The sequence below is a fragment of the Mycetomoellerius zeteki genome, unplaced genomic scaffold (genome assembly GCF_001594055.1).
Source record: "Mycetomoellerius zeteki isolate Tzet28-1 unplaced genomic scaffold, Tzet1.0 scaffold517, whole genome shotgun sequence".
In the NCBI taxonomy this organism is placed as follows: Eukaryota; Metazoa; Arthropoda; class Insecta; order Hymenoptera; family Formicidae; genus Mycetomoellerius; species Mycetomoellerius zeteki.
In genome coordinates this window covers 687,180-701,031 of record NW_017257520.1, presented here as the reverse complement: position 1 = coordinate 701,031, position 13,852 = coordinate 687,180, and the positions used below count along the sequence as shown (strand labels likewise).

General features: G+C 41.3%; 1 protein-coding gene across 1 annotated transcript in view; it reads left to right on the top strand.

The window, feature by feature from the left end:
- LOC108727624 (dynein regulatory complex subunit 7) overlaps positions 1–13,852 on the top strand; it is a 100,921-nt gene that overhangs the window by 53,305 nt on the left and 33,764 nt on the right. The window contains exons 2-4 of the mRNA XM_018455797.1: positions 8,228–8,347; positions 10,663–11,016; positions 11,476–11,893. Of these exons, the coding sequence (XP_018311299.1) occupies positions 8,228–8,347; positions 10,663–11,016; positions 11,476–11,893 (892 nt within the window). The remainder of the gene's footprint in view (positions 1–8,227; positions 8,348–10,662; positions 11,017–11,475; positions 11,894–13,852) is intronic.

The following is a 13,852-nucleotide window of genomic DNA, read 5'->3' as shown; positions in this document are numbered from 1 at the left end:
CGACGACGACGACGACGACGACGACGACGACGAGAGAGATAGAGTTTGGCGAAAGAGCGTAGGGTCGGCGACGGTAGGACATTGCGGATATATTCGCCTCTATCCACCAGCGCGGCGAGAACCGGCCTTCTCCGCGCGCTCTCCACACCACCGACCATCCGACCGGCGGCGTAGCACAGCATCCTCTCCGGGGTTTCTCTCTCCTGACCATCCTGCGACGTAATCAGCGAGAGAACCCGCGCCACCCGCCCACCCTCTTCACGTCACCCCTCCCCCTCGGTACTCGGTATCCCCTCGACGCTGCCGTCGTTCGCGTTCGCGCTCACCCACTTCCACCCTCTCATCCTCCTACGCTTCGAATCTCGCCGCGACCCATCCTCTCTTCGCGCTCCCTACACACCCCCTTGGCATCCCTTACACACCGACTGCCTGCCTGCCGTGGCATGCATCTATCCGGACGTCTATCTACCTATCTATCTCGATGCACTGGGTGTCCGTCCGAAAACCAGCTTCCATTTCTCCGCTTGAATAAACGCGAACGGGACGAGCAAACGCGCCTCCCTTTCCTCCCGCGATCGCAACGATGCGAATCCGCCACTCCTATCGTGATTTAACTTGAATCTTCAACTCGTAAAGTTTGCTAAAGATGCCGACCTGTCGGATCGTTTGTTTTTATACGAATATTTTCTGCATTTCATCCAAGATTAATTGAAATCAACAGCTTTAATATATATTTCACGTAATAACGATCGTGAATTATTAGTTGATCATTATCATCTGACATGACTGAACGTATCTCATTCATACACATCTTTTTTATACATATACACAACCGAATGCATTTGCAAAATTACATGTAACGTCAATGGAGAGTACAAATTAAAAGAGATAATTAATGTATTTGCAAAAAACTGTCCATCGTAATATTACTTTTGCAGAGATCTGATAGATTTCATATATTCATACGTAATTCATATAATAATAATTGATTCAAATATAATTCATGTTTTATTCATAGAATCTTGGGAAATCGATCAAAATTCACGCGATATCCAACTTTACTCTTAACATCAAGATTATCGTTAAGAAATGATTGAAATTGACATTATATTGCGAAAGAAATAAAAACCGTTGAGAATATTTTAATAACGAGAGAATTATCAAGCTAGTGATTGATCGAGTTTTAAACTCTCGCCTGTTATTCGCATGTTAATCCGATATTTGAATCTTTCATGCCACGTAATTTTTATTAAATTAAACATTGTGAAAATTAATACTTTATCGATTAACTTTTTAATTCTCTGTCTCTCTCTCTCTCTCTCTTCAAGATCTTCGTTAAAATTATATAAATATTAGATAATAAATCAAATTAAATTAGTTGCATTCGAAAATTATATTTGTATAAAAAAATATATTTTATTAGAAAACCATATTTCACTGTTCAACAAAAAATTACCTTTTTTGAACACAGGATAATTATCTCCCACAAGTTTTTCAGCGCTAAATATGATGTCATTTACCAAATTGCTCCAACACGTTAAATATCACAGTTATATGCTAAAATATGTTAAATAGTCCTTTTTACAATTTCACTTGCAAACTTTTCAAAATTGTAACGTGATAGAGCAATTTGGTAAATCGTATTCAGCACTTAAAAAACTGTGGGAATACTTACTTTCGTTTTTGTGTGTTTTTTGTTGGGAGTTGATTTCTTATATTGGACAAAATAAAAAAATTACATAGAAAATTTCACACAAGAACACAAAGAAAATTTCAAGAAAAAAGATGAAAGAAATGAGAAATGAAAGTCTTTGAAATCTATGGTAAACAGAAAATAGTCTAAAATGATTTAAATACAATATATCACTTTTTCAAGAATGGCAGAAGAATATCATTCTTTTAAAATGAGTTTCATTCTAAAGAATTTATAGAGTATACTATTTTTTCGATAATCATACTATTTCTCATCGCATATATGTATATTCGCAATGTTTAATGAATTGTTAGATTTTTAAAATATCAATTTGAAACATATATATATGAAAAAATATATATACACACGGACAGATTTAGCTGAAGTATTTAAAAATTTAACTATATTTATATAATATATAGATACAGATTTGAAAATAATTTTGTTGAATCATTAAAATAATTACGTAGGAATCTCGAGCATGATGAGGAACGCTGCAAAAAGTTTTGACATTCTAGCAATCAGCTTAAGCTGTCCTACATAATTATTTTAATAATCCAACAAAATAATTTTCAGATCTGTATCTAGCTAAATTTTTAGAAAATATTAAGTGAAAATGACAAATAAATTTTTAGACTTATATTTGAATAAAAAAACCATCCTTTCCGTGTATATGAGAATATTTAAGATATAAATTTTTTCATTTATAGTTTCTATAAGAGGTAATAAAGAGGTAATTCTAGTTAATAGATCTTTTAGAAACTTGCCGAATGGTAATAATTGCAATTGAATTTTCGGTATTGAATGACGGCATCTTCATGCATATGCGCGAGAATCGTGCATGATGGAAAAAGAGAGATCGAAGCGGAGACGAAAGCGTACGATCGAAAATTCATTTTAATCCCAAAATCCCGCGGCACATAATGGCCACTTTACTGTCCCTCTCTTTTCGCGTGCCTTTGTCTCTTTCGCTCTTTATCTCATCCTCATTTTTTTCACGATACGCCGCGCCGCGAGCAATTACGGATGCGAGCGATGCGAAAGCGGACGGAGAGAGCGAGACGAAGACAAGAGAGACGGTGTGGGAATACAGCGGCGGCGTACACGTGTATCTGTTATTGTGATATGGATGTTAATAGGTTAGGGGGTCTCCGGAGAATGTGGGGTGAATCACGATTTCGATAAGGGTTTATGTTCCTCCCTCTCTCCCTCCCCTCCTCCCTCCTCTTTCGCTCATTCTCTCTCTCTCTCTCTCGTTCTTGCTCTCCCGCGCATCCGCCCTTGTCTGCCCTCACCAACCCTCACTTCCTCCTCTTCCTCCTACTCTTCCATCCCCTTCCGCGTTCTCTTTCTCTCGGTATTACGCCGTTTCTCCCTCTTCTTCCGGCCCGCTCGCTCATTGAAAACCGGCTCTAGAGCTTCCAACGAGCCGGCCGGCCGGCCGGCTCGCACTCGCACTCACTCGCTCGCTCGCGTGACTCATATGATGGTAGTGGCGCACATACATGAGTCCCGTAAGCGCGTGCCCGTACGTATTTTATAGCGCAGACGTCAGAACACGTGTACCGCTCGTTAGAGAGTACAGTGAGCCTCGATCGCACCGCGTACATACGTTACACCGCTATACGTAACGATCGGCGACCGGTATCCGTTTGGGCGGGCGGCGAATTTCGGGGTCTCCACGATCACGTGACATGGCAGCTTTTTTTTTCTTTCTCTCCGGCGTATCGTTACTTTCTTTCTCCCCGGAATCGTTAATAAGTCAATTTATGTTCGCAGCGCGAGGGCGAATCGCCGAAAGGGTTGCTCGAGCGCGCCGGAAGTTGGTATCCGGTAATTCCGAGACCCCGCGAAAAACACTTCGGCGATTGCTACATATAGATACGTAACGCTTCTCTCGTTTTTTCTTTTTTATTTCTCATTTTACTTTGCATGCAGACTTAAGAGAGACACGGAAGCCCCGATTCAAGAGTCGATCTTGTAGACAACTTCTAGGCAACCCGATGGCAACTTCTCTGGCATTTTCGCGGAAACCCGCGCGGACGTGGTGTTTATAAAGTTCCGAGCTCTCTTCCCGCGCTCGTCCCGCGCACAATCAACGCGTTATAATCCGTTCAGTTGCACGACAAAGTTTCAAACTCGTCGGGCGACCGCCCACGCGGCGGCGGCGGCGACGGCGGCGGCGTTTTTGGGGGGGCGGAAGCGCATACCGGGAGCAATTATGACGTGCATGGCAACGTTTAACGCCAGCGACACCGGCCGCGTTAAATACCGTCGAATATAACATTTCTGCCGATGGCACCCTCCTCCTCGCCCACGTGTCCCTCGCGGCGCGTCATCGCGCGCAAATACTGACGTCACTGCGTCGTTCGCGCGCCGCAGACGCCGATGTCGACGTGCGAAAGAGCCGAGGCTCTCGCCTCGCTTCGTCGCGCTTTGTCGCGAGCGCGGCGCGCAAAAATAGACACGTTTAATACCTTCGTCAACCGGCGGCTCGCGCGACAAGGGACAGAAGAAGACGCCGCGCGAACGCGCTTACGAGGTTCAAATTAGGTGGAAATCCCGATTAATGGCGCGAAATCACCGCCGATCGTTTGCCGGCGTTTTATCGAGAAAATATCGTAAACCAGCTCTACACGCTATTCGCGGTCGAGATCCGCGACGCCTCACATTGCGATCGCGATTACGCTAGGCGTACTCGACCTCGAAATAGCACACGTTTTTTTTGTTTTTTTCAATAACCTCGCTTCTATTTAATATCTGTATGCAGAAGTATATCACGTATCTCAAAAATACATGAACGCCAGCAGCGTTTCAAAGACACGTAGATAGGTAGTCTAATGGTCCTGTAAGGGTGCTTATTTTTCAATATTCTACCTTAATGAGCGTTCCTTCAACGTGTATCTCGTTTTCAAAGGTACGAATTCTAAAAAAGAGAACGTAGAAGTAGCGTCGAAGAACGGACGCGAAGCCAAATAATCTTCAGGGCTTCGACGAGCCCGCTCGTGCGTCTTTGACGTAACGGCAGCCCTCATTTTTCGATATTCGCCTTTAACGAACGTCCCCTTCGTATATATAGTACGTCCTCTCGAGTTGGTACGGCGCGCACGTAATGATGCCGCGCGATAAAACCGCGCGCTTCGACGACGACGACGACGAGAACGACGACGATATAGTCGAACGCGTTGTCGTCTCCTGCGATCGCGAGAGGGTTCGACTTTATTCTGCAGTTTTCCGCACACCGCGTACACAGGGAGCGAAGGGATGCCGGCATGTTCGATGCTCTCGCCGTTGGCTCTCATGTGCACGGTTCGCAGGGCATGTAACCGCGTAGGTGTAAGCACACATGCACATGCACGCGCGTACATAGCCGTACATACATACATGTGTGTATGTGTGTATACGTGCGCGTGTGTGCAAGGCGTTTTCCACCTCGCGCACTTACACGCGCGTCTCTACGGGGACGGGTGAGGTAGTACATAGGCTACGGGCAGAGGCTAGGTACTATCTAGTATCTAGTAATACGGGGTTCTCTCTCTCTCTCTCTCTCTCTCTCTCTCTCTCCCCCCCTCTCTCTCTCTCTCTCTAGGTACGTGCGCGCCGCGGACGCCAAATAGTGGTTCGCATATTCAGAGATAGCGACGTCGCTCAGCGCGATCGCCCCTGATTTAGGCCCTCGTCCCGACCCTCTCTCTCAATCTCTCTCTCTGTCTGCCCCTTGCATTGGTTTCTCTCTGTCCCTTTCCCTGTCGCCCTCTCGTACTCGCGAGAGCGAACTCTCCTCCCCTTCGTCACCGACCGTGCTTCTCCCTCGGTCGCTCGCTCCGCCGTTCCATCTTCCCTCGCGAGCTCGTACACAGGCACACGAGCGCGTATATGAGGGTTTGCGAGCGCGCGCGCGCGCCCGGGACACATGCACACGCACGTACACAGACGCTCGGGTCCACGGATAACGTCCTCGATACGCCGCGCGGCACCGACGGTACGACATCGAGGCGCTCCGAAAAGCGCTATCTCGCAGCACCTCGCTCGAAGCCTCGACTAATCAGCGCTTCGATCCGTGCTTTCGAGCGTCCTACTTTGATCATCGCCCGGTTCGCTCGTTCCCTGTGAGCGCGACGCTCGTGTAACGACGTTGTACCGTGTATAAATCCGGAGATCCGCGATCCGCGTGAGGAGACTCCATCATTCTCTTTTTCTTTTTCTCTCTCTCTCTCTCTCTCTTCGTCGCGGACACGAATCGCGAGCGAATTGCGCGACGCATAATGTCGGCAACGAGATACGTCGATGAGAGAGCGATATATTTTTAGACGATGGATCGCGACGGCGTGTAACCCTCGGACGTCTATCTTTTACGATTTGCCTCGACGACCGCGCGTTCGTTCGCCATTCGAATCCATCCGCTTTAAAGCACGATTTCGTCGCGCTTAACAACCTCGCGCCTTCGTTACTGCGCGCCATTTTGCCGCGCACGGTTTCGCGTCACTCGGATCGAGTTAAAAATCACGAACACGATGAAATGGGTCAACGAATTGACGAGGTAGATGAGCACTTTGGAAAAAGTAATAAATTATAATTTCGCAAAATTGTCGATGTGACTTTTCACGTAAAGACGATCGTTTTACGGTCGAAAGCGAAATTTTGACGTAGAGCGGCGATGGATGAGAGAAACGACGGTTAACTGTGCATGACGGGAGAAGAGAAGCAAGAAGAAAAGCAGAAAATCTCAAAATACCGGGGCGCTCGTAATTTTCACCCAAGTGGCTGTTAAATCCCCGCGTGGTCTATTTATCATCTCGCTGCGCGCTCGGTATATTTTGTAATACGTCCGTACGTATGCGCGAGCGCGAGAGCGTGCATCCAGCTTAGTCCGAGAGTTGTAAATTACCGCTCATACGGCGTGAACGAATTAATACGCGGAGAGTGCGGGTTTCTCGCGTAAAGTTCGTGGTTGAGAAACACTGTGCCAGCTGCCGCGGCGCGGTGGTATCTCCGCGTTGTCTGCTACCTCACACCCTCGTCTTGCGTCCCACGTGGATGCCGGTCGAAGGGGTCGCGCGGAATGAGGGTGACGCGCGGGGCCGTAGCGGCGCGGCGCGGCGCAGCGCGGCGCGGCTTGGCTCGGCTCGGGTGACGGGGGGAAGGGGGGATACGAGGGGAGAGGACGGAATGACGACGCGGCGCGGCGCGGCGCGGCGCGGCGAGGCGAAGCGAGGCGAGACGAGGCGCGGAGAGAGACGGCCGAGGGCAACGACGGCGACGAGGGGAGGCGCGAAGGGGAAGAGGCGGAAGGGAGGTAGGTAGGTTGCTTCGGTATGGGTTGGGTCGGGTGGTCAGAGGGGGCGGAAGTGGGCGAAAGGGTCGAGGGATACCGTCGTTGCCGTCACCGCCACCCACTGACCATCTCTCTACCCTCGTCGTCACCATCGTCGTCGTCGTCGTCGTCGTTGTCCAGACTTCTCTACTACGCGCCTGCAAAAAAGAGTCCTTTCCCTATAACGTTCCAAGACGCGACGAGATCCGCCAAAAGCGAAAGACGAACACGAGAAACGTCCGCGCGTTTCGATGCCTCCATTCTATGAATTTTCCCGTGAGATTGTTCTTCCTTTAATTTGTCACAGAGATAAAAAGTTGAAGAGCAAAGAGAAATAGAGGGAAGAATGAACGATGGAAGGATATCGAGAGAGAGAGAGAGAGAGAGAGAGAGAGGGAGAGTGGGAGGAAACTGTTTAAACGCGATCACTGGGACACGCGTTGTGACGCGCAACGTTCGCAACGTATTTTTCCTCCTCGTCTGTTTCTGTTACTCTCTCGCTTTTCCCCCTCTTTTCCTCTCTATCGTCCTACAAAGTACGAAGAGAGAACGAGAGTGCGGCGTTGTACGATGCAATAAATTCTACTCGTAGATTATAATACAGTGGCGTAGGTCATGGACCGAGGACGATACGCACGCCACGCCACGTGCTCCCCACGTTTGCTTGTATACATTCTATCTCACTCCGTTTCACATCCCTACCGCTTACGTCGACGATTACTGAATGTGTTCACGTATTTACTCTTTGGTATTATTATTATTATTACTTCTCTCTGGATGGACTGATAGGAGGCACGTGGCAGATACATCCGAGCAATTATCCTCCGTCGGTATTGGAGGACCTCTCTACATGCGACAGTCGCAAAAATATGATACACAATTTTACAGTTTATTAATTATGATACCGTTGCGCGATACGTCACATTTTTGTAAAGTTACCCATAGACCAACCAATATGCTCAAAATGCGGACATAAGACTCCTCAAAACCATCATTAATCTCCGTTTCAATGTAGATTAACTTTAATCTTGATTCAACTTACTCTTTATCTTTTTCTAATTCTTAAAACTAGAAAAAGATGAAGAGTTTATTGAACCGAGATTAAAATTAAACCACATTGGACGTATTGGACGTATTTTGGACGTATTGTTCTTTGAATAAATTTATTTTAAAGTTATCCTTGGAATTACGTTGAGTTACATTTCGTATTTTAATTGCAGTACTTGCCACAAGAGGGCAACAGCTTACGGCTTACTTGTGTTTCAGCTACGCAACTCTCGCTACATCATGTTTACGAGAGCAACTTCGATAAATCCATGTTAGTTAGCTCATACGAGATAGTAAGCCCATATGCGAACATTGTTTATAAATCACCAATTCCTAAATGAATTTTAAAAATCTATGTAACACAAGTAACATAGATCTCAATAGCGAAATTGTAATCAAAGAAGCTTCCAACGCAAATTTAGAATTCTTACATTTGTTTCAGGACAAAGTAATTGAACGCACCACTATTTATACTGACGGCTCTAGAATAATAAACAACGCAAATTCGTCTATTGGCATAGCTAATTGGAGCTCAAATGATAATTTATAACTAGTTTTAAACTTTTTGATGTTACTTCAATTTACACTGCTGACGTTATTGCCATATTAACTGCCTTAAATTAAATAAGTAAGTCCGAGATAAAAAATTTTTCAATTTTTTCTGACTCCAAGAGCGTTCTCAGCGCTCTTAATAACACATGTAAATTAAAACATCAGTCTCATGTGATCCAAGAGATAAATCAATCCATTATCAATTGTACGGAAAAAAATAAAGATATAGAGCTTATTTGGATTCCTGCTCATAAAAACATCTTAGGAAATGAAAATGCGGATGTATTAGCCAAAAAAGCCGCTACAAGTCCCTCATTCGGACATTGTTAACATTTTTAAATCCAAATATATCAAAGATAACGAAGATTTCTTGTTTCACATATTTTAAATAAAGGCACTGAATTTTTTTCAGATGTATCATTCTCAATTGGTGAAACCGTGGTTCCCCACGCTAGTAATTTGAATAGGAAAGCTATTGTCAATATCAATAGATTACGCAGCGGTCGTAACTCTTTGAAAAGTAGTTTATACAGGTTTAAAATTACGGATAGTGATCTGTGCTCCTGCGGATTCACCGAAGATGCGAACCACATTTTATAGGAATGTTCTAAGTTTAATAACGAAGGAGATCGAAAAATTCCATAAGCTAAATATAAAAACCACTGTCGATATTAGGGAAATTTTAAAGAAAATGACTGAATTAGAGTTAATTACGGAATTTTTTATTAAATGTAAGATAGATATATAACATTTCATTTGTATAAGCGTTAAAGTTTGAGGCTGCGTGCAATTGTTTACTTATTGTTAGTTTCGTTCCAACCTAATTTCCTTTTTCCCTTCTTGTTTTGCTTATTCAAATAATTTGAGTGCGTTTAAAATCTTCCAGATATTACATTAAGTTCCATTTTCTTTTTTTAGTAATATTAATACGCCACCTTTCTGAAAGGTCGCGATTGCGAAAGTATGTGAAATGGCTGTGTTTGTACCTACAGTAGGCCAATAAACTGAATTATCTATCTAGCTTCAGCTACACAAAGTTTTCTGTTGATAATGTTAATTTCTACCGTTATCTTCAACATTATTGATATAATTATTGAAGGACTATATACATTCTTATGTACTTTAGTAATGAAGGAATAATAAGGACGGTCAGTTCTGGATGAGTTTATATCGCTATTAAATAGATCCGGTGGATTTAGAAAATTGAGATATGTAAACATTATCAATTATTTTGTTTATCGATATGAATATCTGAACAACTGTAATAGTATTGAATTCATGACTTATTATTATACACAGAGATGCTTCTCTTAGAAAAATAATAACGTCTATTAAGCTGAACCCCCCCTCCAACCATCGAAAATCAAGTTTCCAGACAGCATAAAATATTTACAAAATATTTTTAAATATTTGGAAGGCTTATTTTAAATATTTTGTAAATATTTGTGTGATACATCTTACATTGCATAGATCATAAACATTTATTATAAACATTAATAAATATTTAATAAAGCTTTATATAAAATATGTATAAAATATTTATATAACATTAAAAAAATAAAATAATAAATATTTATCATAAATATTCTGTGCTGTCTGGGTTCGGAATAGGTAAAAAATGAGATTATTATGCTTATACAGCTATAGAAAGCTGTAATTAAAATTTTTTCAAAATTGCTCGCCGCGACCCTACTTCAGCATTTCCGGGCTAACTCTCTGTGTCAAATTCATAAAATCGTAATGACTCAATTCAATTGTATTTATAAATTTTTATTAAATCAAGAAGACTATAAGTCCCAGTTTCACAATTCACGGTTAACTCTTAATCGAGGTTCAACTTATTCATTATTTCTTTTCAATTCTAGAATTGGAAAGAGATGAGAAACAAGTTGAACCTCGGTTAAGAGTTAACCGTGAATTGTGAAACTGGGCCTTAGAAACACTTCTAAAAGGTCATCGTTGTAAGAATTTAATATATTAAAATTAAATTGTCCAAAAGACAACATTGAGTAAAAATTCCTATTTTATTATTTAATAATCGCGGTCTTTCTTTCAGCCTGAACACTTGTGCTCGCCGACGTGGATATTAAACTTTCAGAAGGGTAACAGTTTCGAGTACGCGACGCTTCTAGTAAGCTTACTGCTGGGACAGGATTACAATGCATTCGTGGTGAGCGGATATGCATCACGCGAGCAAGTGCTCTGTGACATGACCAGAAGAACTTGCCCGTATTTGCCAAAGATTGAGCAAGTACTACCACCGGTCGAAAAACCTAAAATCGTCAAGTATCAATTAAAGCCACCGCCTGATTTCAGGAGTCAATTTCTCTTAGAGTTGGAATCTCGCAAGAGAGCAAAAGCGGAGGCAGAATTACAACGACAAAAAGAAGAGCATCAGAGGATGATCACTGTATGTGTATAAAAGAAAGTTCTGTTTTATCTCCGATGTTATTTAATATATTTGTAATAATATATATAAAATCAAAGACTGAAAATAAAATAAATCATCACAATAAAAGCGCCCATAAAGCTAACATTGGAAATTGTGTAAAAGAATATATATTTAATCTTAATCATACATATTCTTTTATACAATTTCCATCCACAGTTGGCTTTCATGGACTTTTTTATTATGATGATTTATATTTGTAACAGTTGCTTAATGGATATAATAAGTATATCTTATTATTCAATAACGACGCATAATAAGAATTTAATAGATTTTTTCGTACTGAAGATAAATTAAGATGAAAAATTTAAAAAAGTTCTTGCTTCTCTTTGTAAAGCTTACTACCGATTTTATGATTGTGATTACAATTTGATATATTGATTTCCATCGTAATCATTCATTCAATTTTATGGTTCTAAGGAATTCGAGCGTCCGCAACCTGATAAATATTTCGGTCAACAAATACATGCGTGGGTGGTTATTTTACCAGACGATAAAGGTGTGAGAAATCAAGAAATTATTGAACCGATCTTCCTTGAGCCTTCTTCTGGAATGTTTTACAATCCGGCTGATGAAGAAACCAATTTATTGTATCTGGGAGTTGAGAGTATTTGGAATGATAAAAATTACTGGGTAAATATGCAGCCTCGTGGAAACGGTTGTGCGCAAATTAACTGGGATTTGAGCAAAATCGAATTCTGGGAACATTTGCTTCCTGGTGAACCGCGAATCGTACGAAAAGACACGGACGAAATCGAGGAAGACGTTGCCGTGAAGCAAGAAAAACATTTGGATATGCCGGCTTCGTACGTGAGTGAAATCCGAATTCACAGTTTAGGTACATAGATATTTTTTAAGTCAATTTCCTTCTCTCTAAGATCCCTTCGAAAGGAGAAACTGATTAAATTCATAAAATCAACAAAGCAGAGAAAGTTGATGAACACTGTTAGAAATATTTGTGAACAATAGAAATTTGTTGTGAATTTACAAAACTGGTGTGCCGCATATGTGTATTAGAGATTTGCATATACTTTACCACAAAATATTATTGTAACTTCACAATATAACTGTTTAAATTTACAGCACATTTTTGTTGAATAAAAACTTCCAACACTTTTGGAAGTTCCCAACAGAAATTTCTTACAGTGAAGTTATGAATTAATCATATACTTTGATACTGAAATTGGAAAATTTATAAAAAGTGAAATTAATCAGTTTGGCCTTATATATCAAATATTAACACAATATATGTAATATATTAATTATATATGTATATAAAGCAGGGTTGGCACAGAAAAACCCAGTTTACAAAAACTCACTGGGTTTTGTACAAAAACTCACTGGGTTTTGTACAAAAACCCAAGTACAAATAACAAAAACCCAAATGTATGTCAAATTTCATTGTTTTGTATAATATTAATATACCTTCGCATTTTTAAACAAAAACTCAATAAACTAAAAAAATGCTCGTGTTTTTTGACCTTTCTAACTACTAATTTTGCTTAGCAATCTCGAGCTAAATATTTTATTTTTACCTCTGTGAAGCTGGCCCCTCATTTTCAAAATATTGAAAAAATAAGCAGAGTTCTGATTGCCCCCCGAAGAGTTCTAGAGTTCCCTATCAATTTTAGAAAGAGTTCCGTTGATTAAAGCGGTGAAAACACTATTTGAAGTTTCGGGGGGGTCAAGTTCACGATTCCGAAATTTCAAAGGGCTATAACTTCTTTACCGTTCATTTTAACATCTTGTTCCATATAGGACATTTGATAGAACTCTTTGGGAGGCAACCAGAACTCTCAAAAAAATAGCGGATTTTTGAAACAATTTTTTTTCAGATTTCGGCCTTTCTGTTATGAGTTCTGAGAGCCCCCCAAAGAGTTCTAACAATTATGCTTAATGACAGATGCACTGAAATCAATATCTAAGTATAAAGTTCTAGAGCTACGAAGTTTCAGATTTCGGATTTTTCCAAGTCCACATAAGACAAAATTTTTTTCGAAAATCCGGCATTCTATTGAGAGTTCTGGTAGCCCCCCGAAGAATTCCAATGATTATCCTTAAGGACAAATGCGCTGAAACCAAGGGGTAAACCGCTGAGGGCATTGCGGTGGCAATACACATTTGGGGCATTACTGGGCATTACTGGGCATTACTAGGGTATTAGTGAGCATTGCTTAGGCATTAGCCGGCATTAGTGGGCATTACTACCCCCATTAACCTGGACCCCCCACCATCGAAAATCAACTTCGCGATAGGTCAAAAATTTAGTGCTCTTTTGTTGCTAATTAGTTGCTCTAGAGCGAATTTTGTTGCTCCAACCGTTTAGCAGCAATAAAAAAAAAAAATGGGGGGTCCAGGTTAATATAAAGCTGGACCCCCCCATAATGAAAAAATGGATATAGAGCTGCGATATCAAAAAAACAAAGGCACCAGATTTTGTTGCTTTTTTGTTGCTCTAGGATAGTGCAAAGAAATATCGAAAAAATCACATTGTTAAACAAATTCCGATAAATAATCAAAACTGCATTGTCGCGCGTCGCAACGTTATGACCAAAATTTACATGTATAGAATTTGTTACTCGCAAGTTTTTGGTATCAAAATGTTCCTTGGAACATATACTATCGAAATATACCCGTTTCCGATTTTGTTGCTAACCCTAACACATGAAAAATAATTAGTTTATCAGCATCGGCGCTCGAGCCGAGCACTTTATCGTCTGAAACATTGTTTAAATAATTTGTTACTCGCAAGTTCTTGGTACCAAAATGTTCCTTGGAACGTATACTATCGAAATAT